This window comes from Mobula hypostoma, chromosome X2 (assembly GCF_963921235.1).
Source record: "Mobula hypostoma chromosome X2, sMobHyp1.1, whole genome shotgun sequence".
Taxonomy (NCBI): Eukaryota; Metazoa; Chordata; class Chondrichthyes; order Myliobatiformes; family Myliobatidae; genus Mobula; species Mobula hypostoma.
In genome coordinates, this window is record NC_086129.1 from 43,280,259 (window position 1) to 43,307,809 (window position 27,551).

A 27,551-nucleotide genomic window follows, 5' to 3' on the forward strand; every position below is an offset into this window, starting at 1 on the left:
GACATCTTCTGGATAGATCAAGAGACCATCTTTTTCACTTCTTTTACGTCCTTTACATTTGTTTCTCATCTTGGATGTGATTCTGGAACTCCTGGAGACCGTGTTTTGCCGTTTGTAGATCATTTGGGTGCTTCAGTGCTCCGTCTTCTCTGAGTGGATCCTGTGAGGCAGAGGAAGTGTGAGCGAACCTCGTGGTGAGAAGGCCACAGGATGGGGCACGAGCCAATGTTCAATCCCATTTCACCGATTAAAGCTCCCATTGTTCATTGATTAAAGCAATGAGGGTGATTGAAGCATCGAAGTGAGTGCGGAGGGTGAGCACCAGCTGCCTGTCTTTCGATCGCTCTGCTACGTTACCTGAGAGGAGAGGGCCTGCTGCTGCGGAGAGTGTTGCTCGGGCTTTTTCTGCATTTTGGATGTGGATTTGAACTACAACATTGTTTTTTTCAGTCTTATGGTTTTTATATTCTGTGTTTTTTCGCCCAATCTTCTCAGTTTCTTTTTGTGCAGGGAGGGGAATTCGGGGGTCGTTGTGCCTGATCCATTCTGTTCATTTTTTTTATGCGGGGAAGGGACTTGGGGGTCGTTGTGCCTGATCCATTTTGCTCGGTTTTTGTGTGGGAGGAGAGATTTGGGTGTCGATATCCCTGATCCGTTTTGCTCGATTTTTGTGCAGGAGGAAGGACTTGGGGGTCAATGATTGCCCTGCCTTTCTTTTCTTTCTTGGTTTCATGGCTACCTGAAGAATTGAAGCATTTCAGAGTTGTATACTTTGATAATAAAATGATCCTTTGAACCTTTGAAGTCCTTACACAACTGGACACCACTACTTTGCTGCTTTGAAAGGTCAAATAACGACTGTATGACTTCTGATTGATAGCTTATCTGACCTGAATTTCAGTGGGGGCACTGAGTGGACACCTTTGCATCTGGCATCCTGCTACAACCAAGAGGAAGGTGTCACTGAGCTCCTGGAAAGACGCGCTGATCCTAATGCCACTAAAGAATCTGGATGGACACTGTCCAGAACGGCAAACTCCGCTGTCTTGTGCATTTGCCTGACCACAAAGCTAATATTAATGCTGTCAATTGAATTGGGTAGACATGGCTGCAAATGGCAGCTCTGAGTGGCTGTGTAAACATTGTCTGGATGCTGATTATTCACGGCACTGACCTGAAGGCTAGGGATGAGAATCAGAACACTCCCCTTCAGTTGGCTGTGAAATGTCAGAAACACAGGGTGGTCAGTGTGCTCACCGTTGTAAGCTCACACTCAGTTCGATGCTTCAATCACCCTCGATGCTTTAATCGATGAACAATGGGAGCTTTAATCGGTGAAATGGGATTGAACATTGGCTTATTATCCAATTTCCTCCTTCTCACACAATCATTAAATCCACCCCCTGAATCTTCTGCTAGTCATCCATACTGAGGATAGTTTACAGTCGCCAGTTAACCTATAAAACATTACTCCTTTGGGATGTAGAAGAAAACTGGAGCACTAGGGTGGGTGCAGAATTGAGGCAAATTTCATATAGAGAGCATCTGAGGTCAGAATCAAACCTGTGTCACTGGAGCTGTCCCACTTTCTGTTACAGTAACGGTTGGAGCAACTTTGTTCATGGGGCTTTGAAAATTCACCCTTTCTTAATCTTCAGAATCTCTGTGCTGCTGCACTCTATTCTCTCTCTGAACGTCCTCTCTGGGCAGCACAGTGGCAAAGTTATACCTCAGCACCAGAGAACTGGGTTTAGTCCTGACCTTGTCTGCTGTCTGAGTGGAGTTTGCATGTTTTCCCTATGTTTCCTCTGAGTGCTCCAGTTTCTTCCAATATTCCAAAGGCAGGCAGGTAGGTCGGTAAATTGCCCCTGGGTGTGTGGGTGAGGGGTGGGATTTAGAGTGAGTTGATGGTAATATGAGGCCATGGAAGTATGGGATTGATGATCTGTGAGGTCTCATGGACTGAAGGGCCTGTTTCTGTATTGTACCTCTCTCTCACCTGATGACCATCACACAGTGTAAAGAAGGGATTTATCATTAAAACAGTTTCAGTTATTGGGTTGAGTTGTTCTCCGATCTTGGCAATTTACTCGCAAATGTTTCGTACTCATACAAGGAGACATCCAAGATCCATGTAAATTGGCTAGGTTGGAGAACAACTCAGCCCAACCATTGACCACTCGAGCTACACATTTTCTGAATTACTTCCAAGAACTTCAATTATCTAGACACCTTTTGGGGCTGGGGATGATATAATTTAATAAAGTCAAATCTCCTCCTAAAATTGTACCTGCATTGATTATGTCATCATGCCTATTGTAACACATCTACTCTTTTCTGGCAGAATCAGCATTGACAAACTTAACTCACATATTCTTACATTCACAAAGAACTCAACTAATTTTACTAGTATTTAGTAATTTATTTTGCCTTTCTGATAATGTCCCTCTTCTTCTTATTTTACCTAGAATAACATTTAGTGCCTTTTTGGGTAGTGTAGGCATTCACAGAGGTGTTATCAAACAAGGCTTGACACTAAGTCTCATGTTGTAGCTTTTGAGGATTATTACTGAGGGAAGAGGTAGTGAAACGAAGAGAGTTAGAGAATGAATTCCAGGGTTGAGAGCCTCAGCAGCTAAATTTACAGCCATCACTCACAGAACAATACAAGTTAGTGATTGCCACTGGACTGGACCCAAAGTAATAACACAAGATCAATTTTTCACCTACGTATTCTTAGAATGTATGATTCAGCCAAGGATTTCCTTGTACAGTATGGTGCAAAAGTCTAGGCACATGCATATAGCGAGGGTGCCTAAACATTTGTACAGTATTGTATTTGTCAATGTGGAGCGGAGAGCAAGTTTGTAAATCTGGTGGGAAGGAAGGATGTTGGGAATGGTGAGGGTGGAGTGCCACGGGAGGGGTGTGGGTTAGGTGGCAAAGAAGAAGTGCCAGGGCAGGGGGTAGGGGCTGGCGCAGGTGCAGGCACACCCAGCCCTGAGACACCAGGCAAGGTCATTTGATTCCAGACAATCAGTTTATTGATCATTGCAGAATGCCTTTCTGGTGCCTCCTGCTCTCTCCCCTCTCTCTTCCCCTTTTCCCAACCATGACTCCCCTCTCCCTGCCCCCCTCCCGTATCAGAATCAGGTTTATTGTCACTCACATATATCATCAAATTTCTTTTTTTTTTGTGTGGCAGAAGTACATAAAACTACTACAATATTGTGCAGAAGTCTGAGGTTCCCTAGCTATGTATATATGTGCCTACAACTTTTCCACAGTACTGTATGACCAGAATTGGCAGCCATTTCTTGGGAACTCGCCTTGCCCAGCCTAAACAGGGCCGTAGTGGTTAGGGCAGTTGCTTTATAGCGCTAGGCATCACATAATGGAGGTCGATTCCTGCCACTGTCTGTACAGAGTTTGTACATTCTCCCTGTGATTGCATGGATTTTCTCCAGGTGTTCCAGTTTCCTTCCACATTCCAAAGACGTGCAGGTTAAGGGTAGCAAATTGTGGGCGTGTGCATATTAGATTATGTTGGAGCCGGAAGCATGGCAACACCTGTGGGCTACCCGAACGTAATCCTCACTGATTTGATTTAACGCAATGACACATTTCACTGTGTGTTTTGATGTACATGTGACAAATAAAGCTAATCTCTTTCTTGAACCAAGTGCTTCCTTTTAAATATTAAGATATTCTGCAAGGCATAAAACTTCATAAAATTGGCTCCTTTTATTTTGTTATTTGTCTTTTGATTTGAGATGGTTAAGAAATTAGCCAAAATGCTATTAAGCCAATTACTTACCATGAAATTTATGCATATCCTTCCACATTCAAATAAAAAAAATTGGACTAATTATAGAACAAAACATTTCCCATTTTATTATTCAAGCATGCTTTATGAAATGCCTCATGATTATTTGGTGCAGGGATTAACCTGAAATCATTCAGTAATTTTACTTTTTATTTTTACTGAAATGTGTTTTAAAGAATTGCTGACAAACTTCTGTTGGACATTGGTGTCAATCATATAGTTATTCCCGATAACGGCAGATTAATTTACAGGAGTCCATCACCTGTAAACCAAGGAAGAAAAGTTATATGGCTATCAGAAACAGTATGTTTGTTTCTCATTTTAACATGTTTGTCTTTTTATGCAACACCTTCCAGACGTGCTCAACTGCAGTTAATGGCCCAGGCTGCAGCTTTCTTTCAAGAACAGGGCAATTTGAAAGACAGCATTTAGTTTGCGAGCTATTGTATCTTTGCAGCAAGATCTATCACTGCAGCAATCCAAATTGAAGTGAAATGTAAACTAAAAAAGATCATTTTTATTTTATCTTCAGCACTGCTTTAATTCTAGGCAAAGCGGTTGGAGAACCGTTCACAAACAAGAGAAGATCTGCAGGTGCTGGAAATCAAAGGAACACACGCAAAATGCTGGAGGAATTCAGCAGGCCAGGCAGCATCTTGGAAAAGAGTAAACAGTCAATATTTTGAGCTGAAACCCTTCATCTGGACAGGAAAAACAGAAGGGAGGTCAGAGTAAGAAGGTGGGGGGAGGGGAGGAAGAAGTGCAAGGTATCAGGTGACAGGTGAAACTGGGAGAGGGGGAAGGGTGAAGTAAAGAGCTGGGAAATTCATTGGTGAAAGAGATATAGGGCTGGAGAGGGGGGAACCTGATAGGAGAGGGCAGAATATCATGGAAGAAAGAAAAGGGGAGGAGCCCCAGAGGGAGGTGATGCGCAGGTGAGGAGATGAGGTGAGAGAGGGAAACAGGAATGGGGAATGGTGAAGGAGAGGGGGGACAATTACTGGAAGTTCGAGTTTGAGAATCATTCATCTTATTTTACAAATTTGACTCAAAACAGGGGCAGGTTGTCAAACAATGGATTGAGTCACAAAGTTAGACTGTTATATAGCATGGAAACAGGCCTTTCAGCCAGCTTATCCATGCCAACCAGAAATTCATCAGGATTAAAGAAATTTGTAAAACGATGCTACCCACATTGGTACACTTAGACCCAAGTAGCTGCAAGTATCTGATTTAATGAGGAGAAACCTCTTTTTACAACAGTTATTGACACAACGTTCACACAGGCTGTAAAAAGTCCACTGATGTCCCATCTGGGAAAAACATTTTCTGGAAAAAAAACAATTGATGGTCCACACTCGGTGAGTCTGATGCAACAATTATCGTTAACCTTCCTTGCACAGGGTATAATTTCACATAGGTTCGCGAAGTCTGATATCCAGAGATAGTGAGGGTGTGAAACCATCTGGTCTGCTGCTTCCTGCTTCTGTGCAAAGCATTCTTCTTGTTGTTTCAGAAGATTGCAGAACATTTTCTAAGAGATGGAGTTGTCCTATCCATAAGAAAGAGAAAAAGTTACAGAATCAAACTGATAATCATTTAGGCACAAAGGAACAAGTATAACTCTTAGCTACATCTTATAGGAAATAGGATCAGGAATGAGATTTATTCCTATTCAGATATTAAACAATATTATGGTGTTTTTAAACTGTCTATTCCACTTTCCTGCATGTTTCCATAGCCATTGATAATCCTAAATCTAAAAATCTATGCCTTGAGGATATTTCAGGGCAACTTCTGAGGGTGGAGAACCTGTGGAATTCATTATCACAGAATTTGGTGGCGGCCAATTCAATATGTGTATTTAAGGCAGAAATTGATAGGTGCTTGATTGGCAAGTGGATTAGTGGTGAAAGGAAGAAGGTAGGGGAATAGGTTTGAAAAACAATCAAACAACAGGAATTCTGCAGATGCTGGAAATTCAAGCAACACACATCAAAGTTGTTGGTGAACGCAGCAGGCCAGGCAGCATCTCTAGGAAGAGGTACAGTTGACGTTTCGGGCTGAGACCCTTCGTCAGGACTAACTGAAGGAAGAGCTAGTAAGAGATTTGAAAGCTGGAGGGGGAGGGGGAGATCCAAAATGATAGAAGAAGACAGGAGGGGGAGGGATGGAGCCAAGAGCTGGACAATTGATTGGCAAAAGGGATATGAGAGGATCATGGGATGGGAGGCCCAGGGAGAAGGAAAAGGGAGAGGGGGGGAACCAGAGGGTGGGCAAGGGGAATAGTCAGAGGGACAGAGGGAGAAAAAGGAGAAAGAGAGAGAAAGAATGTGTGTATAAAAATAAATAACAGATGGGGTACGAGGGGGAGGTGGGGCATTAGCAGAAGTTAGAGAAGTCAATATTCATGCCATCAGGTTGGAGGCTACCCAGACGGAATATAAGGTGTTGTTCCTCCAACCTGAGTGTGGCTTCATCTTGACAGTAAAGGAGGCCGTGGATAGACATGTCAGAATGGGAATGGGATGTGGAATTAAAATGTGTGGCCACTGGGAGACCTTGCTTTCTCTGGCGGACAGAGCGTAGGTGTTCAGCGAAACAATCTCCCAGTCTGTGTTGGGTCTCGCCAATATATAGAAGGCCACATTGGGAACACCTGACGCAGTATATCACCCCAGCCGACTCACAGGTGAAGTATCGCCTCACCTGGAAGGACTGTCTGGGGCCCTGAATGGTGGTGAGGGAGGAAGTATAAGGGCATGTGTAGCACTTGTTTCATTTACAAGGATAAGTGCCAGGAGGGAGATCAGTGGGGAGGGATCAGGGGGACGAATGGACAAGGGAGTCGCGCAGGGAGCGATCCTTGCGGAAAGCAGGGGGAGGGGGAGGGAAAGATGTGCTCAGTGGTGGGATCCAGTTGGAGTTGGCGGAAGTTACGGAGAATAATATGTTGGACCCGGAGGCTGGTGGGGTGGTAGGTGAGGACCAGGGGAACCCTATTCCTAGTGGGGTGGCAGGAGGATGGAGTGAGAGCAGATGTGCGTGAAATGGGGGAGATGCGTTTGAGAGCAGAGTTTGCGTGAAATGGGGGAGATGCAATCAATCAAAAAAACAATCAGTCAGAATTCTGTGTACAATATCTGATACATTGATGGTTAAGTTATGGTTTAATTAGTAGTGGCATAATTGCTCAGTTTGAGGTATACACTGCATGAACATACTAATTATGTAATATAATAACACTGTTATCATTTATGCAAATTTGATGTTCCCTCAATAAGCAGTGTTTAGTATAACATGGTAGTGTTAATATAATAATCAACAAAGTTGTTGTGGATTCCAATTAAATATAAATCAAACAAGGCTCGACTGCAATGCAACCTGCTTTTATTTAAAGCAAACTAGAGAGGTTAAGATGGGTTTAGTTATACAAAAAAAAGAACAAACTCTAAACTCTGGGATTTATTCCCTGATGTGCTTGTGTCTCTTTCATCATTAGACTCTCCTTTTTCATTGGTGCTTTTGGCTATCTGCTTTAATAGTCCAAGGTCTGTTTAACACACACAAAATGCTGGAGGAACTCAGCAGGCCAGGCAGCATCTATGGAAAAGAGTACAATCGACGTTTTGGGCCAAAACCCTTCGGCAGGATTGGAGAAAAAAAGCTGAGGAGGAGATTTTAAAAGGTGGGGGGAAGGGGGGAGAGAATCACCAGCTGATAGGTGAAACCTGGAAGGGGGAGGGATGAAGTAAAGAGCTGGGAAGTTGATTGATGGAAGAGACAGAAGGCATGGAAGAAAAAAAAGGGGGGAGGAGCACCAGAGGGAGGCAATGGGCAGGCAAGGAGATAAAGTGAGGGAGGGAAAAGGGGACGGGAAATGGTGAAGGACAGGTGGGAAGTATTTAAGGAATCGAAAATTAGCACTGCATGACGTGTGCCAACAAAATTTGCATGTGCCATCTTTGGCACCCATGCCATAGGTTTGCCACCCTGTTTTAAGCTGAGAAGTTACAGTTATACCAGTTTTTGTCATGTCCAATGAATACTACTGTAATGCCCTGGTTCACATTTTTACTGTTATGCTGTACGTCTTTCATTTAGAAGTTCTGTAAGAGCAGTCTGTTCTGCTTTCAGCTTTCAGGTTATTGTTGAAGATAAGAGATGAGGAGAAAAGTGTGCCAGCCATTGGGATGGTCGAATTAAGGGGAGCTTTCTCTCGTGAGGGACACTAAGGTTGGGCTTGGGGCTTTTGTTGAAGAGGAGATGAAAAGGGAAGACGCAGGAGAGAAGAGGTCATAGGATTTGACCCAGAGTGGGACAGTGATTCGACGAGGCCAGGGGTGAGATTGATTGAGGATCGGTGACTATGGAGAAACTGTGAGCTCCAACTTGTGCATATTTGACTGTTTCAATCAAATGGGCCCTTTTCATTTTTTTGTTCTTTTCTTTACTAACCCTTTAGTCAAATTAAGATTCATAATGCGGTGTTACTGTCTGTTATTTCAAGGCACTAATTTGTAACAGGGTAGCAAATTACACAGCAATCACACAAACCGGGGTTTGGGGTGGGAGAGCGCCTCTATCTTACGAGTTTGGTGGGGTCAGAGGTTATCTTCCCTAGACTGACGCAGCCAAGGAAACCAAGGGGTATCACTACCTTGTAAGTGTGGATGTGTTAACTAATGAGGACCGCATGAGAAAACTGATGTTGCTCATGTGGCTAGACAGAGAATAAGATTAGATACAACTGAATTTACCTTTTGGTTTAATGGAGGATACAATTTAATATACTGTCCATTTATTCTGTAGGACTGTGTTCCTTACCTCAATAACGCTGTATATCCATTCTCGGAACTCTGAAATCTTTGTATAAACTCCTGGGTGATTAGCTTTGGCGCATCCAATACCCCAGCTCACCACGCCGGTCAAATGCCAGGCATTAATTCCCTCACATACCAAAGGGCCACCGCTGTCACCCTGCAATGCATATCCACGTTTGTCATACAGTATCTTGTGCATCGGGATAATGGCATCAAACTGTCCACAGCTTAAGTATTAGACCCAACATCGCTGACCTCACCTGGCATGTGTCAACTTTGCCCTCCCTGTATCCAGCGCACAGCATTCTGGGAGTAATGGCACCATTGTACATGCAGCTGCTGTTACAGCTCTCGGTGCTGATGAGAGGGACAGAAGCCTCCTTTAAAACATTTTCTGTATTGTCTGAAAGATGAAAAGTCTGAATAAAACACATCCATGCATCCCCCGTTGCATAAACTCCCTTTATCCCACTGTGCCTAATACTCACCAGCGTCTGCACTTGCTTGTCCCCAGCCTGATATCCAGCACTCCTTACCCGGTATGATCTGCTGATTGTACTTTGGCAGACAGATTGCCTTCACTGTAGCTGTAACAGAAGCAATGACATGAAGATCCTCACAAGTGATGAAGATGTGAAATAAAGAGAAGAAAGAAGCAGACTGCAATGTGATAGCATCAGTGGATTAAAAGGCAGCTCAGTGTCTGTGGACCTGCAACCTGGACAGTGACCTGTCTTGTTTTAATAGATGCAGACAGCTCTTCTATACTCAATGCACTAACTGTATGTTTGATGTCTTCTGCTGCTGTAGCCCATCCAATTCAAGGCGCAATGTGTTGTACATTCAGAGATGCTCTCCTGCACATCACTGTTGAAACGCATGGTTAATTGAGTTACTGTCCCATTCCTGTCAGCTTGAACCAGTCTGGCCATTCTCCTCTGACACCTGTCATTAACAAGATGTTTTCACCCACAGAACTGCTACTCACTGGGTGTTATTTTTTTATTTTTGCACCATTCTCTGTAAACTCTAGAGACTGTTGTGTGTAAAAATACCAGGCAATCAGCGATTTCTGAGATACTCAAACCACCCCATCTGACACCAACAATCATGTCACGGTCAAAATCACTTAGATCACATTTCTTCAGCATTCTGATGTTTGGTCTGAACATCAACTGAATCTCTTCACCATGTCTGTGTGCTTTTATGCATTGATTCGATATCTGTATTAACAAGTAAGTTGACAAGTATAGTGGCTACTGAGTGTATGTACTCGTATCATTTTCTGTTCTTTTGTATGAAATAAGTTTGTACTGAAGTAAAGCTTTATCCTTCCACACAACCTGTTCCCAAAATTATATTCAAGTACACTCAGTTGTTGTGTTGAGAATGGAGTGGCCATTTTGTGCCCAGATTAGTTGTTTCAGTGACTTCACATTTGATCCATGTTTACGAAATTGGTTGAAAAAGGCATCACACAGAAAATGCTGGAGGAACTCAGGAGGTTAGGCAGCATCTATGGAGAGGAATAAGGAGTCAGTGTTCATGGTGAGAGCCTTCATCGGTCCTGATGGAGGCTCCGTTCTGATAATGAGTCTTGGCCTGAAATTTCAACTCTGTATTCCCCTCTATAGATACTGCCTGACCTGCTGAGTTCCTCCAGCATTTTGTGCCTGTGACTCAAGAATTCCAACGTCTGCAGTGTTTGAGAAAGGCATGTTGTCCAGGTTCTACTACTGTTGGAGCCTGTGATCTACAATTTGGTGGTGTGTTTTTAGGCTGATTGGGCGATCTAGTGCTTGGCTGTCTCTGAAAGAGTTTGTTGAGGTTTTGAGTGAAGTATGCGGCCTAGAGGCCAAGAAGCTTGGAGATGGGGCATAAGTCCACGATCGACTCTATTTCTCACCAATCTCGCTGATTAAAGCGTTGGGGAAGACTGAAATCATTGAGGCAAGAATGGAAAAGGTGGAAGGTGTCTACATGTGACACGGTCTCTCTCTCTCTCTCTCCCTCTCGTCCGCTGCTCCCAGAGGAAGTCCCTACATTCGAATGGTCTCCGTCTCTTGCCCTCTCTCCCTCGATGTTGTTGGAGAATGGTGCCGGAGTCCTGGGTCTTGGGCAAGGTTTAATTGATGCGGTTTGTGGATTAGACTCTGTAGTTCACGTGATGATGTGCTCCCGGTTGCTCCTTTTTATTGTTGCTACTTTGTGCGATTTTGATTGGGGCAGCCTGCAGATAATGAACGACGCAACGCTAGATCGAACTAGAACTGAGCTAAGCTGAATATGCCTGGGCTCTTTTGATGATTTCTGATTTGGTGTTTTATTTTCTGTGTTTTTCGCTCATTCCTTTGCCATTTGCACAATCTGTTCTTTTTTTGCGCCTTGGGGGTTTGATGTTTCTCTTTGAACAGATTCCATGGTCTTTCTTTCTTTGTTTCATGACTGCTTACATGAAGACAAATCTCAGGGTTGTATACTGCATTAATACTTTGATAATAAATGTACTTTGAATCGTTGATATGTTGCTCCTGTGAAAGACAGGATGGATATGGTTCAAAGGAAAACAGCAAAGAGCGTCTGAGGCCATTTACTTTGATCATGGCCATTTAGCGCCTCAGATTTAAGGATCCTTGACATAAAGCATTAGCTCTATTGATCCTGACCTCGATGAGTCCTCCCAGCATTTCCTATTTTTGTTGCAGGGTTCTAGCATCTGCAATGTTTTGCTCTATGCATCCCAACTCTGTTGTTTCAACCCTTCCTCCACCACCCCACCCAAACTCTTCATACAACAACCTCAGTTAGTAAAATTTTAATAAGTTCCCATTGTCATTCCCTCCCTTGTGGGGGTGGGGGGGTGCAGGGAGAGAGAGAGAAATTTGTCGAACAGGCACTCATTAAAATAATCTTGGAGGTACAAGTATGGGTCCTTTACTTCTGGTGTGATTGAGGAAGTCAGCATTGGAAAGGCCATTGTTTGACCTTCTGTGCTGAGATGGACAACAGAAGACAACAGAATTGGTTCACGCATCTGATGGAAAAGTAGTAATCAAGCATCAGAAAATTCATTTCTAGAAGCCAGGCATCTATGTTTCCCAAGAATGAACTGGCTCAAACATTTCTGTGGTGTGTTCTATTGTTAAACAACTTGTCGATGATAACGATGCAGTTGAATATTTGATGCATGTGCACAGCCCGCACATATGAACGAGTGTTTGGGAGATTCCCAGATGGATTTGCCGGCCACTGTGGGGCTGCAGGCATCTACTGTTGTGCGGGAACCCAGTTTGTGGCAATGTCGTGGCATCTCAAAGAGAAATCTGAACGGTTGAGTTAAATGCCCTGGTTTAACTCTACATTGCCATTGCTTAGCCAATGCTTTCATTTAAATATATTGCCGAAGGAGCTCATTTCCGGCTTGCAAACTGTTCGGGTTATGAACTGCTCTCAGGAATGGAATCTTGTGGTAACCCGGGGAAGACATTTACACTTCAGGCACACGTTCAAACTAAAGTTCATACCAGTAAATATAATTGGTTTCCTCAGCTTCATGAGCGCAATGTCATAGTCGTGAGTGTCATCATTATAGTCATTGTGGTGGATAATTTTGTCGACCACGTAGGTGGGAAGGCTGGTGAATAAAATGATCTGTCTGTCCACAATCCCAGCATATACGTGCCATTTGTGAGCAATTGATAACCTACAATGGAGAGAGTCCATTAACAACGTAACAAACAGAATCAGAAATAGGATCACTGAGCTCAGAAGTATAGCTTATCAACTGTTCAATAATAAGGCCATAAGATATAGGAGCCGAATTAGGGCATTTGGCCCATTGAGTCTGCGCCATCATTTCATCATGCCTGATCCAATTTTCCTCTCAGCCCCAGTCTCCTGCCTTCTCCCCGTATCCCTTCATGCCCTGACCAATCAAGAATCTATCAACCTCTGTCTTAAATATACATAAAAACCTGGCCTCCACAGCTGCCTGTGGCAAAAAATTCCACGGATTCACCAATCTCTGGCTAAAGAAATTCCTCCTCATCTCTGTTTTAAAAGGACGCCCCTCTATTCTGAGGCTGTGTCCTCTGGTCTTAAACTCTCCCACCATAAGAAACATCCTCTCCACATCCACTCTATCAAAATCTTCCACTATTCAGTAGGTTTCAGTGAGGTCACCCCTCAATCTTCTGATTTCCGGTGAACAATGTATCCTGTACCTCTCGACCCCACAATTCCCCACTCCCAAGTATCCACCGATTCTTAAATCTTTCAGTATCAGCCTTGAATCTTAGTTGGCATGGTAGTATAATGCTTTTACAGACCAGTGACCATGTTTGTATTCTGCCACTGCCTGCAAGGGTCTAACTGTGAAGATTTAGTCTTCTTCATTTTTTCCTTAGTCACCCTGACTGAGATGTCACTTTCCATTACTCTATGGAAAGTGAAGTGCTGATCTTCAAAAACACAGCCCTTAAAGTGGCAGGGGAGCTTAACGCTATTCCAGAATCAGTAACCAGGGCTCAATTCTGCTGCTGTTTGTGGGGAGTTTCTATGTTCTCTCAGGTGACTGTGTGAGTTTCCTGTGGGTTCTCTGGTTTCCTCCCACATTCCTAACATGTCCTGGTTAGTAGGTTAATTGGTCATATGGGTGTATTTAGGTGTTGCAGGCTCATTGGCCCAGGATGGCTTGTTACTATGCTGTATCTCTAAATTAACATATATACAGTATTTGTACCGCCATTGGTAGAGAACTCTGAAAATTTGTAACTCTCTTCATAAAAGTATTTGTACTATATAATTGATCTCTTTTCTTGAGACCCTATCCCTAGTTTTCAACTCTGCAGTTGGAGGACCACCTACTTTGTTAATCACTTTCAAAATCTTATGAAACTCTAAATTTTCTAAGCTTCGAAGTGGAAGAGTTGAGAATTTTGTGAATCTAAAAGTCAGTCGTGTTACCTGTGAACAGGTTCCTATTCTAACGGTATGTAATTCTAGGAAGTTAATCGGTCATCGTGAACTGCTAAAACATGTATATTTTCCTTCTTCCACTCTCCTTCTATTCTGCATCTATTTGTCACATCTCCTCACTCATTTATCCTCTAATGGGTGGGAGCCATAACGTTTCTAAACCATATCTCTTAATATGGTTGAATAAGGTTAAATAAAATTAATGATAATTCTCTTGGATCAGGAAGTGTCTTTGGAATACATTTCTTTCTGGCTTTGTGACTCTCAATTAGGACAATTAGGATGCCCGAGTGTATAATATGGAAATGTGAATTTGTGCACTAAGGCTAAGGTATATTGTTGAAGTAACTGTGGATTTCAACCAAGTATTCGGCTGCTAAAGCGGAAGATATGGCACTGAAACTGAGTGACTGAGATACTTTTTTTCTCAGTACTCAGGTATCTTTCATTGAAGAGGAAAATAATGTTAAAGTAAATAAATAATATCTGCCAACATCAGTAGCTGGTTCCACTAAAGTCATTCGAACTGAATAATGGAAAACCAATGAAGTGGCCAACCTGTTTACCACCAGCGACCAAAGACAAATACTTACAAAGTGCTGGAGGAACTCAGCATGTCAGACAGCATCTATGGATTGGAATAAACAGTTGACATTTCAGACCAAAACCTTTCACCAGAATTCATCGGGTCCTGATGAAGAGTTTTGGCCCGAAACTTCGACAGTTTATTCCCGTTCATAGCTACGGCCTGATTTGCTGAGCTTCTCTAGCATTTTGTATGTATTGCTCTAGATTTCCAGCATCTGCAGAATATCTTGTGTCTAGGCAAATATTTATCCCAAATACTGACGTTGTGTTGGCACGTGGCCAAGTGGTTAAGGCATCGATCTAGTGATCTGAAGGTCGTGAGTTCGAGCCTCAGCTGAGGCAGCGTGTTGTGTCCTTGAGCAAGGCACTTAACCACACATTGCTCTGCGACAACAATGGTGCCAAGCTGTATGGGTCCTAGTGCCCTTCCCTTGGACAACATCGGTGGCGTGGAGAGGGGAGACTTGCAGCATGGGCAACTGCCGGTCTTCCATACAACCTTGCCCAGGCCTGCACCCTGGAAACCTTCCAAGGCACAAATCCATGGTCTCATGAGACTAACGGATGCCTAATAGAAATACTGACATTGTAGTCTATTGATACTACAATATCAACTGATGCGTTCACAGTGAGAAATGAATTTACAGCAAGCAATCTGTACAACAGGATCAGATTTAGAATCAGCTTTATAATCACTGAATGTCATGAAATTTGTTTTGCAGCAGCTGTACAGTGCAACGCATAAAATACTATAGGTTACAAAAAGAATTATAAAATAACCAGTGCAAAAAGAGCACAAGATAGTGAGGTAGTCTTCTGATGGCAGAGGAGAAGTAGTTGGTCCTAAGATGGGCAAATAATGTCTGCTAACTCACTAAACAGGGCAATACAGCTAACAGTCTACAGCAGGGGTCCCCAACCTTTTTTGCACCGCAGACTGGTTTAATATTGACAATATTCTTGCGGACCGGCCAATCCGGGGAGGAGGGGTTGTTCAAGTAGGGTTAAACTCACCTCAACATGTCTTTTACAACTTTCTCACTCCCAAATAAGGGACAAAAGTAGCAGTCAAATCCCGGGACACTTGTGTTTACCCCAGGAAAGACTACAATGACCATGAAGCCTTGCGCGGGCACCTGTGTGCGCATGCATGAGTGACATGCGGGTGCGCGTACGTGCCAATTTTTTTACACAAATCGGTTTTGGCTTACTCTTCCCGACTACACTGTACATACATTATTTCTACTTTATACGGGCTGTGTATTTATCATATCATTCCCACTTTTACTATATGTTAGTGTTATTTTAGGTTGTATGTGTTATTTGGTATGATTTGGTAGGTTATTTTTTGGGTCTGGGAACGCTCAAAATTTTTCCCTTATAAATTAATGGTAATTGCTTCCTCGCTTTACGCCATTTCCACACGAAAGGTTTCATAGGAACACTCTACCTTCGTGGGGGAAATACAGGACAAGGACAGTCCCATAAGGGACAAACCAATTTAGCCCAATATACGGGATGTCCAGGCAAATACGGGACAGTTGGCAACCCTATGTTCAAGTTCAACAGTGCGTGACAGGGAATGAGGAAAGGTGCAGCTGACTCATATCGTTTCCTCGCAGCCCGGTAGCACATGCTTTGCGGCCCACTGGTTGGGGACCGCTGGTCTACAGAGCCTCACTAAGATGTGAAACCATAACATATTGGAGTCCTGACATACATCAAGTAAAAGTAAAATGATTTTATCAGAAAAATGCAGATTATAGGATAGCTACAGGTTGCAATTTGTGCATAAAGTCAATCCCCAGTCACCAACAGTGACGTGATCTCCAGACGTGAATGATGAAGCCTGGAGTTCTTTCCGTCATCGGCTCATCTGGGGGTCAATACTGAAGGTTGATCAGAAGTCTGGAAGTCAAAGTCCAATGGCTGAAGCCTGAATACAGGAGACTGGAGGCTTAGTGGCCTGTCCTTGTTCTGCTGAACATTGTGGGCATACTATGTTGGCGCCAGAATGTGTGACACTTGCAGGCTGCCCCCCAGCACATCCTTAGGTTTGTTGGTTGTTAACACAAGTAACATATTTCACTACGTTTTCATGTACCCGTGATAAATAAATCTGAATCTGATGTGAAAACCTGTTGGAATTTCATGGAGCTACTTGTCTGTTGGATTTTGATGTTTTAATCAAAGTTTCTTTTAGAAGGCAGGAAAGAGGTGCAAAACTTGTTGCTTCATGATGGTTTCAAGTGTTGATAGAACAAAGGAAGGTTGAACAGACGGTGATGGAAATCTAGTAAGCAAAGAGAGAGACAAAGGGACTAAGAAGATATTGAGATGAAGATGGCACTGCTTTGTGTTTAGTTATTTTATACCCATAGATAAGGAAATTTCCATTCAAATTTATAGGTTAGAATTAACCAATGAGAAAGACGTTATTCATCTTGTGTATCCAATGCCATTACCTAATGATTTTCCATCTTATTATGCATTTCTAATGATGTGTTATGTGCTCCTTTATTCCATGCATATTAGAATAGCTCTAATTTTTGCCTGATTTTGGCACCTTACCCAAATGGTCAGGTTTTTCTGAGCTGTGTTGGATTTTAATGTTTTAATCCAACGTTCTTTCAGAAAACAGGAAAGAGGCACAAAACTTGTTGCTTCATGATGGGTTTACTAAATGTTGATAGAACAAAGGAAAATTGAACAGACAACGATAGATGTCTACAAAGTAAAGTGAGAGACAAAGAGACTAAAATTGTGCCCAGCCTAGAACAGTTATTTTTCTATCAGAGTAAAGAAAATTCAGTTCAAGTTTAGAGATTGGAATTAACCAATTAGAAAACTACTATTCAATACTGTAGTACCAAGCTAACCAATGAGAAAGCACTTATTCAAATAATGCAGAAGAAAGACTTCCTGAATTCTATTTAGCATAGCTACTAGAGGCACATTAAACTGTTATACACTATACATATAAGAACTATTTAAAATACAAGCAGATAATTAATTGTTAAACTGCAAAGCAAATAACAATTAAACAGTCTAATCTAAGAAGTAAATAGTTGGATCCAATGTGTCAAAACATTAAGCTAACAGGCTTGCTCTAGAAATTGTAAGAAGAGTGATGCTCATGCAGAGAGCATCAGTCTCATGGATCAAGGGTTGACTTACCTGTGCACACAGTGAGCTGCAGTGATGAGCCAGTACTCATCGAGGATGGACCCGCCACATGTGTGCTGGTAGTTATAGTACAGTGTGACCTGCCAGGGCCAACTCCCCAGTGTGGCGTCCTGTCCTCCAACAATCATGGAAAAGTCGTGCCTCTCCCCACATGCTTCATAATGAAGAAGACAGTAAAGGTAAAAGTTAGAGCCTGAGTCAACATACTGTATGTTTAACTTAAACTGCAGGTGGCCGTGAAGAGAGACAAGTGCTCTGGGTGCTGGTTTCTATGGTGGAGATATATGGGAACAATGCTTATTACTCTTGGTTCACAAAGAAGCCAATATCGCCCCAGTACCTTAATGAACACAACATTACTGCTTCTACGTCCTTTCTTAACAGGGAGAACGAGATCCTCTGCAGTTTCTTGTCGTCACAGGAACAGCAGTTGCCATACCAAGTCATGATGCATCTGAATATGATGCTTTCTATGGTGCATCCATAAAAAATTGTGAGGTTCAAAGGGGACATGTCAGATTTCTTTAGCTTCCTGAGGAAGCAGAGGCACTGGTGAGCTTTCTTGGCCGTGGTATTCATATGATTGCATCAGGACAGGCCATTGGTGATGCTCACTCCTAAGAACTTGGAGCTCTCAGCCCTCTCGACCTTAGCACCATTGCACTGGCCCCCACCTCCTTCGTGAAGTCAATAACCAGCTCTTTTGTTTTGCTGGTATTGAAGGAAAGTTTGTTGTCATGACACCATGTCACTAGGCTCTCTTGTACTCTGACTCATCATTATTTGAGACACAGTCCACCATGATCTCCTGCAAACTTGTAGATGGATATAGAGCAGAATTGGGCCACACAATTGTGGGTGTACAGGAACTGGAGTATGGAGCCGAGGACACAGTGTTGAGGATAGTCTTGGTGGAGGTGTTGCTGCCTATTCTTACTGATTGCAGTGTGCTTATTGCTGTGGGATGGTAGAGGCAGGTTTGTATTTGTGAGCCTTCAGTGAAAATGTGAAATGTGGAGCTTGAACAATGAATGTGTTTATGCCGGCATATCTGCAATGTGTAACCGGGGGACAAGCTTGAACAAGTATAGGCACCAAGCTCTAAACCATCCCTGATAATTTCTTTGCAGCACACACAAAATGCCGGTGAACGCAGCAGGCCAGGCAGCATCCATAGGAAGAAGTACAGTCGACATTTCGGGCCGAAACTCTTCGTCAGGACTAACTGAAGGAAGAGCTAGTAAGAGATTTGAAAGTGGGAGGGGGAGGGGGAGATCCAAAATGATAGGAGAAGACAGGAGGGGGAGGGATGGAGCCAAGAGCTGGACAGGTGATTGGCAAAAGGGATAAGAGAGGATCATGGGACAGGAGGCCCAGGGAGAAGGAAAAGGGGAGGGGAGCCCAGAGGAAGATGGAGAGCAGGCAAGGAGTGATTGTGAGAGGGACAGAGAGAGAAAAAAAGGGGGGGGAGGAATAAAAATAAATAAATAAGGGATGGGGTAAGAAGGGGAGGAGGGGCATTAGCGGAAGTTAGAGAAGGCAATGTTCATGCCATCAGGTTGGAGGATACCCAGACGGAATATAAGGTGTTGTTCCTCCAACCTGAGTGTGGCTTCATCTTGACAGTAGAGGAGGCCATGGATTGACATATCAGAATGGGAATGGGACGTGGAATTAAAATGTGTGGCCACTGGGAGATCCTGCTTTCTCTGGCGGACAAGGCATAGGTGTTCAGTGAAACGGTCTGCCAGTCTGCGTTGATAAAACAACGATAATTTCTTTCACTGGTTCTAAAATGGAGGTGACACAAGTTGCAAGTTTCTCATTTGTCCTGACCAAGCAAACTTGTTGCAGTTAAGACGGAACATTATGTGATGAAAAATTTAGAAAATTATTGGGGCAATGAATGCAGCTCTTCTCAGTAGAGCCAGTCTGCACTGAGATTAGGTATGTTGTGGGTCTGTTGGTTCAGATACTGGTCTGCGTGACATCGTGTAGAGTTTAAAATGGAGACACTACAAGATTTTGCAGCAGCCAGTTTTTAGGAAGATCCATAATTATTTTAGCTTTGTCTCTGATCATTTTTAAATTTGTTCGTTGATCCTATCAAAGTATTAAGAAGTTTGACTGCCTGTATTAGATCTCCTAATCATCTTTTCAGTGTTAAAAACAATCCCAGAAGTTCCAGCTTCACATAGATAGGGGCAAATGGTTTGAAAGATTGGGACAGTAATAAATATGATTTTAGTTCTGAATGTGTGAGCACGTGGCCAAGTGGTTAAGGCATTGCACTAGCTACCTGAAGGTCGTGAGTTCGAGCCCCAGCCGAGGGAATGTGTTGTTCCTCCAACCTGAGTGTGGCCTCATCTTTACAGTAGAGGAGGCCATGGGTAGACATGTCGGAATGGGAATGGGAAATGGAATTAAAATGGGTGGCCACTGGGAGATCCCGCTTTCTCTGGTGGATGGAGCATAGGTGCTTGGTGAAGCTTTTGTGATGAGGCCACACTCAGGTTGGAGGAACAACACCTTATATTCCGTCTGGGTAGCCTCCAACCTGATGGCATGAATATTGATATCTCAAACTTCCAGTAATGCCCCCACTCCTTCACTATTCCCCATCCTCTTTGCCCTCTCGCACCTTATATCTTTGCCTGCCCATCACCTTCCTCTCCTCTCTGGTTCTCCTCTCCTCTTTTCTTTCTTCCATGGCCTTTCACTCCTATCAGACTCCCCCTTCTCCAGCCCTGTATCTCTTTCACCAATCAACTTCCCAGCTCTTTACCTCATCCCTCCCCCTCCTGGTTTCTCCTATCACCTTGTGTTTCTCCCTCCCTTCCTCCACCTTTTAACTCTACTCCTCATATTCTTTTCTCCAGTCCTGCTGAAGGGTCTTGGCCCAAAACGTCGACTGTACTCTTTTCAATAGATGCTGCCTGGCCTGCTGAGTTCCTCCAGCACTTTGTGCGTGTTGCTCGGATTTCCAGCATCTGCAGATTTTCTCTTCTTCGCTATCACTATGGGTTCATTTGCAGATTCACTCTGCCACCAAGTGGGGAGAGTCAGTATAACATTTAAGGCTTCACAATTAGAACCAGTAGTGGATCTTCAACAACTTTCTGGAATGTTCAAATTGTTAAATATGCAGGGTAGAGTGAAGAAAGGAGGAATGTTGATTGTGTGGGGTATTAACAATGACACTGAACAGTTATCTGTGCTGTAAATTCTGCCATATTCCATCCATGTACCTATTTTCTAAAAGCCCATTTCCTATGTGAGGAACATTTGACAATAGATCTAGGATCTGCAGAAATCAACCAGTGGTGTAATGTAACTTGGAAGCACTTTTCTTCAAAATCTAATTCCTTAATGATCAGCATTACTCTTCTGGATCTGAAAGTACTTGTACCAGTTCATGCTGATATGGAATTCCTAATGAGACTCTAAAGCTGACCTCCTCCTCTTGTGAATGATGCTGAGGTACATCCTAGCTTACACTGGGACACATCATCAGTGATGTAATCAGGGCTCATTGGGTGTTTTGGGTCTTTAAATGTCGGACACTCTTGCCGAGGCAACCCAGACAGGGTTGATCAGACCCTGGTTTCTGTCCCAGCAGCATTGGTCCGTGGGTCACACCTCTTGATCCATAGCTATCTGGAGACTCCCTCAGCAGCCTCTGTGATGGTCCTGAGGGCTCTTTTCTTTGCAGCCTCCATAATGCCAAGGAGTGAGTAGGTTCTGCAGAGCGAGCAAAAACTCTATACCCCACCTCTACAGGCTCACATCGTGCCCTCCACCCCTGCCCGTGGCACTGCTCTACCTGCTCCTGGTACTTGTCTTTCTTACACTCAAATGCCTCTTCAATCCTCTTTTCCTAAGGTTCTGTCAGTTAGACCATGACCACCTGCTTTGAGGTTTCTGAGAGCATGACCATGTTAGGCCTCAGTGATGATGGTGGGATGAAGTCAGGGAACTTTAATTGCTTGCTAAGATCAACTTTCAGTTGCCAGTCAGATGCTGTAGTGAGTAAGCCTGCTAGTGATCTGGGCTAAGGCTCCAGCTTTGACAAAGGCTATGGGTTTTTTGGGCTGACGAGGTGCTTAATGGCCAAGGAGATACTTTCTGCCGCTACCTTCAGCACCTAGTCATAATGCCAGTGGTAGTGCTCTTCTCGCAGGGCTTTTGGGCAGCTGCTGAGGATTTGTTCCAGAGTCCCTCTGCCAGGGCAGGGAGGACATGATGGTGCCTCACTTTTGCCCCAAGCAAAAAGTTTCACTAGACTAGGCAGTGCAATTAATAGATGCAGAGTTGTGAGGGGGATTAGAATGCAGGGTCACTTCAGTGTATTGGGAGAATACAATGGTACAGTATAGGTAGCTTTGTCGATGATAGTTGAACAAGAGAAACAGTACCTGTCTTACAGCTGCTGTATGTTCCTTAGATTAAGTTTACCGATTGGAAAGCAATGATTTTAAAATGTTCTATTTTAAGCAGATGTACTCACCAGAGCATTGCAGTTTTACTACTTTTCCAGACATACAGTTAGTCCTGACGAGAAAGAGAAGAAGAAACTATATTCATTGAGATGCCATGAGGATCAGACACACCTCGCACCAAAACAAAACTATTGACGAAGTTGATGGTGGGTGGATTTTCGAATTGTTCTGGTGATTTGCAAGAAAGACAGTTTCTTAAGAAGGACAATCAGTTCTAAAGTACTTCCACAGATCTGTGCCTTACCAAGCTGCTTGACAATTAGACAATTTTGATGGATAGTCTCCACTGTAATGAAGCAGCACAGACACAGTGCTGTGTTAATAACCTGATAAATCTGTTTTAGTGAAGATGTTTAAGGAATAAGGATATAGGAGAGAACTCTATTGCTCCTCTCACATTCAATTGCATAGGATTTTTTTATTTCTGTCTGAGGAAGCAGATGAGCCTCCATCTAGCATCTTATTCAAATAACAACACCGCACCCCTCACTAGAGCACTGATTAACTCCACGGGAAGTGATAAATTGGCTGATGAGTACAACTGACAGGCATTTCTACAGGGACAGGTTTGTTTGAGGCATGGAAGGAGAACTTTTGTAGGCAACTGTTACAGACTCCATGTTGAAAACTCTTATTTATGCTGTTGGTTGAAGGAGTCAAAAAAGTTGGTGTGTACAGCCCAGCCCATCACAGGCAAAGCCCTCCCCACCATTGAGCACATCTACAAGGATAGCTGCCTCAAGAAAGCAGTATCCATCATCAAGGCCCCTCACCATCCAGGCCATCTCTCTTCTCGCTACTACCATCGGGCAGGAGGTACAGGATCCTTAGTTCCCTCACCACCAGGTTCAGGGTCAGTTATCACCCTTCAACCATCAGGCTCTTGAACCAGTGTGGATAACTTCATTCACATTAATGCTGAACTGATTCCACAACCAACAGACTCACTTTCAAGGACTCCACAATTCAGTATTATTTATTTGCTGATTTTTAATTATTTGCACTATTTGTCTTCTTTTACACATTGGTCATTTGTCAGTCTTTGTTATTTATAGTTCTTCATAAATTCTATTTTATTTCTTTATTTTCCTATAAATGCTAGCAACAAATTACCAGATAGTATATGGTGACATATACATAGTTTGATAATAAATTTGCTATGAACTTTGAACTTTTTAAACTTTAAATATATAGTATTTCCCTAATATGCAAATAACTACTATGAGTGTCAGTCATTAGCAAACTTTATTCTGATTTCACTTGAGAATTCTGGTAAGTAGACATGTATTTACTAAAGGACTTCATTGCAACCTGACATCTATCACTGTGTTTAAAGCACATGTGATTGTGTTGAACCTTTGTGCTGTCAGTCAAAAGGAGGAACTAGAATTTTTAGGAACAACAAGACAGCCTGTTTTAAAAGGCTGACTCCAATATTTTGGCATTCTAACCCTGTCACGTGATTATACATTGCATAAGTCAAATGAAATGTGGCAAACCTGTAGCCCCAGATGTTTTCCAAATTACTGTCCTGCCCATTAGTAATCTCAGCGAATCCCTGTGTGTAATTGCGTTCAATCTCACTCACACTAACTACATCGGAACTCAGGTATCTGTGGGATAAAACACATGATAAGATTCACATTTCACTGTCTGCACTTCGACAGTCTATAATCACCTGCAGACATAACTACTACTTCTCCTGTTTGTTTAATGTGCATCACTGCCACAAAATAAGCCTTCCTTTTGCATTCAATGCGTTTGATTCTTGGAAAGTGACGTTGTTAGAAGATCTTCCAGTGAACATTTGAGATTGGGAGATTGATGTAGCTGGTTGAATAATGTCACAAACACAAGAGATTCTGCAGATGCTGGAAATCCAGAGCAACACTCACAAAATGCTGGAGGAACTCAGCAGGTCAGGCATCTATGGAGAAGATTAAGCAGTTGACATTTCAGGCCAAGCTGAGACCTTTCTTCAGGACTGGAAGGGAAGAGGGAAGAAGCAACACTCACAACACGCTGGAGGAACTCAGCAGGTCGGGCAGCATCCGTGGAAACGATCAGTCGACGTTTCGGGCCGGAACCCTTCGTCAGGACTGTAGAGGGGGGAGGCAGAGGCCCTATAAAGAAGGTGCGGGGAGGGTGGGAAGGAGAAGGCTGGTAGATTCCAGGTGAAAAACCAGTAAGGAGAAAGATAAAGGGGAGGGGGAGGGGAAGCAGGGAGGTGATAGGCAGGAAAGGCGAAGAAGGAATAGGGGAAAGCACAATGGGTAGTAGAAGGAGGCGGAACAATGGGGGAGGTGATAGGCAGCTGGGGGAGGGGGCAGAGTGAAACTGGGATGGGGGAAGGGAAGGGGAGGGAATTACTGGAAGTTGGAGAATTCAATGTTCATACCAAGGGGCTGGAGACATCCCAGATGGTATATGAGGTGTTGCTCCTCCAACCTGAGTTTTCTTCTTCTTCAGCATCTAAGTTCATTTTCCCCGTCCCTCACCTGACTTCGCCTATCACCTGCCAGCTTGTAATCCCTCCCCTCCTCCACCACCTTATCCTGGCTCCTTTTCCCCCTCTTTTCCCATCGTGGTGAAAGGTCTCAGTCCAAAATGTCAACTGTTTATTCCTCTCCATAGATGCTTGCTGGCCTGCTGAGTTCCTCCAGCATTTTGTGTGTGTTAATCTGAGTAACTTTCAATTGTTCATTATTTATTCATCACAGGCAAGGATAACATTTAACTGTCCTCAAGAAGGTAATGGTGGCAACTGCTACAATTATTAGAGTGAAGGGCGTTTCATAGTGTTGCTGGGTAGGATGTTTCGGGATGATGAATTTTTAAAAAAACATTGTTTCTCTCCATGCCATGTAGTGCATTAGGCAGCAATGGCCATTTCTTTAGCATATTTATCATTTTTTGAACAAGACAGAGTTACAAGATCAATGTTTAACCCAGCACGGATGGAAAGTGTGCAAGGAGCCGGCTGGATTCGAACCCAGCACCACTCACTTCAAAGTCCAGTGTGGATACCACTACTCCACCGGCCGGCATTATGGATGTTGATATATTTCCAGGACTGATTGGGATTTTATTTGGAAAGGAAACTGTTGAGAATGACATTTTCATGCAACTTTTGTTTTTATCTTTTAGGTGACAGTGGTTGTTGATTTGGGAAGTACTACTGAAGAATGGTGAGGTGGTACAGATAGTGCATGGCACAATCACAATGATCCGGTGGGGGAGAGAGAACAGATCAAACTGGTGGATGGGATGTCAGTAAACTCCTGTGTTATCTCATCGATGGTGCCTAGCTTCTTAAGTGTTGATAGGACTGCGTTCTCTGTAAAAGTGAAAGTATTTCAGATTGCCTCTGAACATTTTTCTCTGTTCTAAATCAAGACATTAACAATATCCGAGAAGTGATATATTATGCATGAGGCAATGTGTTGATTGTGTTGGCGTGTGGCCAAGTGGTTAAGGCGTTCGCCTAGTGATTTGAAGGTTGCTACTTCGAGCCTTGGCTGAGGTAGCGTGTGTGTCCTTGAGCAAGGCACTTAACCACACATTGCTCTGCGACGATACCAGTGCTAAGCTGTATGGGTCCTAATGCCCTTCCCTTGGACAGCATCGATGGTGTGGAGAGGGGAGACTTGCAGCATGGGCAACTGCCAGTCTTCCATACAACCTTGCCCAGGCCGGTGCCCTGGAAACCTTGCAAGGTGCAAATCCTTGGTCTCATGAGACTAACGGATGCCTATATATAATGTGTTGATTAGTATATTAGTTATCTCATGACTACTGTGTAGATGGATTGAATTCTGTCTGGAGACAGCTTTGTTTAGCCTCTCCTTGAGCTTTATAAGATCATTGCCATGTCCCAGTACAAGGTGAGGGATCACTGCTCTTGTATCCCTTGGGGGGTTTGCCTGGTGAGGTCAGTTCGGGGTCCAAACACACCTCTGTGTTATAGGGGCAAACATGAGGAAATCTGCAGATGCTGGAATTTCAAGCAACACACATAAAAGTTGCTGGTGAACGCAGCAGGCCAGGCAGCATCCCTAGGCTTCCCTAGGCTTCCCGTCCCATGATCCTCTCATATCCCTTTTGCCAATCACCTGTCCAGCTCTTGGCTCCATCCCTCCCCCTCCTGTCTTCTCCTATCATTTTGGATCTCCCCCTCCCCCTCCCACTTCCAAATTTCTTACTAGCTCTTCCTTCAGTTAGTCCTGACGAAGGGTCTCGGACCGAAACGTCGACTGTACCTCTTCCTAGAGATGCTGCCTGGCCTGCTGCGTTCACCAGCAACTTTTATGTGTGTTACTGTGTTATAGGGGCCAGCTGTAAGTGGACAGACTGCAGGACTGGGAACGTGAAAAGCTCCAAGGAAAAATGCAACGATATTTATATAAAAAAAGATTGCAAACTGTTCTTACAAGCAGGCTGAGGAGATACTAGTTTAGTTATTTTAGTGATGGTGGTGACTTCTATGTGGGCAAGAACATAAGTCTGAGCCATATACTCCCTCTCTTTTAGCCCTCGGATGCCACTTTTCCATAGACTTTTTGAGCATTAATACTCATAGATCCGATGATGTCTTTGGAGCCGCGTCTACAGTTCATTCTGCGAAGGAGGATCAGAGGCGGCTTGATGCACAGGATGATAAGGGGCAAAGATCAAGTGGACAACCAGAGACTTTCTCAGGGTGGAAAGGGACAGTTTTAAAGTGATTAGAGAGAAGTATCGGGGTGATGTCAGAGGTAGGTGTTTTACACAGAGAGTGGTAGGTGCATAGAAAGCACTGCCAGGGGGTGGTAGAGGAAGAAACAATGAGGACATTTAAGAAGTGCTTTGATAGGCACATGGATGATAGAAAAATAGGGGCTATGTGGGAGGAAAGGGTTACATTGATCCTAGAGTAGGTTAAAAAGTCAGAACAACACTGTGAGTCATTGTCATAGTCATACTTTATTGATCCCGAGGGAAATTGATTTTCGTCACAGTTGCACCATGCCTATATATAATGTGTAGATTAGTATACTGAACATAAAAGGCTGTGAAAATGAATTGGTTTTCGTTTCGTTACAGAGGCTAAGGACCTGTACTGAGATGTTTTATGTTAACTGAGGAGCCTTCCCCAAATCCCATGAATGGGGAAAGCGGGAGTGGAATTGCAGGTGGGTAGACCAGTTGAGCCGGCTGGCGGCGCAGTGACATCAGCGCCGGACTCCGGAGCAAAGGTTCCCGAGTTCGAAATCAGTCGGGCTGCTCCCGGGCACGCTTTCCATCCGTGCCGGGTTGAGTGTCGAGCTTGCAACTCGACCTCATAAAAAAAAACTGTTCTGTGAGAAGGATGTGGGGGACCACTCACAGAATCTTTCCTCCAAGACAACCACTTGAAAAAAGAAAGTGGTGACCGAGGCTCTGGCGGAGTATGGCACAAAAAAAAAGATCACAGCAGTATAACAATGCTTAGCTGTTTGGATTTTGAGAGCCTTTCTACAGTATTTTAATAATAACGATCTAAATATAGAGGATGAAAGGGATCTAGGGAAGAAGTTTCAGAAACCATGCAAAGATGATCAAATTTGACAAGATAAATGAATAGGGATTTAAATAATATCAGAGCTTTAAATAATAAGATCACAGTTCATACTA

The 27,551-nt window shown here is 43.5% G+C and overlaps 1 protein-coding gene across 1 annotated transcript in view; it reads right to left on the reverse strand.

Annotated features, from left to right (window-relative positions):
- Positions 1–3,753: 3,753 nt before the first annotated feature.
- Positions 3,754–27,551, reverse strand: part of LOC134340684 (transmembrane protease serine 5-like) — a 64,515-nt gene continuing 40,717 nt past the window's right edge. The window contains exons 7-14 of the mRNA XM_063038131.1: positions 23,399–23,512; positions 21,908–21,951; positions 17,392–17,554; positions 12,174–12,352; positions 9,138–9,236; positions 8,910–9,052; positions 8,654–8,806; positions 3,754–5,378 (exon numbers count right to left, since the gene is read on the reverse strand). Of these exons, the coding sequence (XP_062894201.1) occupies positions 5,361–5,378; positions 8,654–8,806; positions 8,910–9,052; positions 9,138–9,236; positions 12,174–12,352; positions 17,392–17,554; positions 21,908–21,951; positions 23,399–23,512 (913 nt within the window). The 3' untranslated portion in view covers positions 3,754–5,360. The remainder of the gene's footprint in view (positions 5,379–8,653; positions 8,807–8,909; positions 9,053–9,137; positions 9,237–12,173; positions 12,353–17,391; positions 17,555–21,907; positions 21,952–23,398; positions 23,513–27,551) is intronic.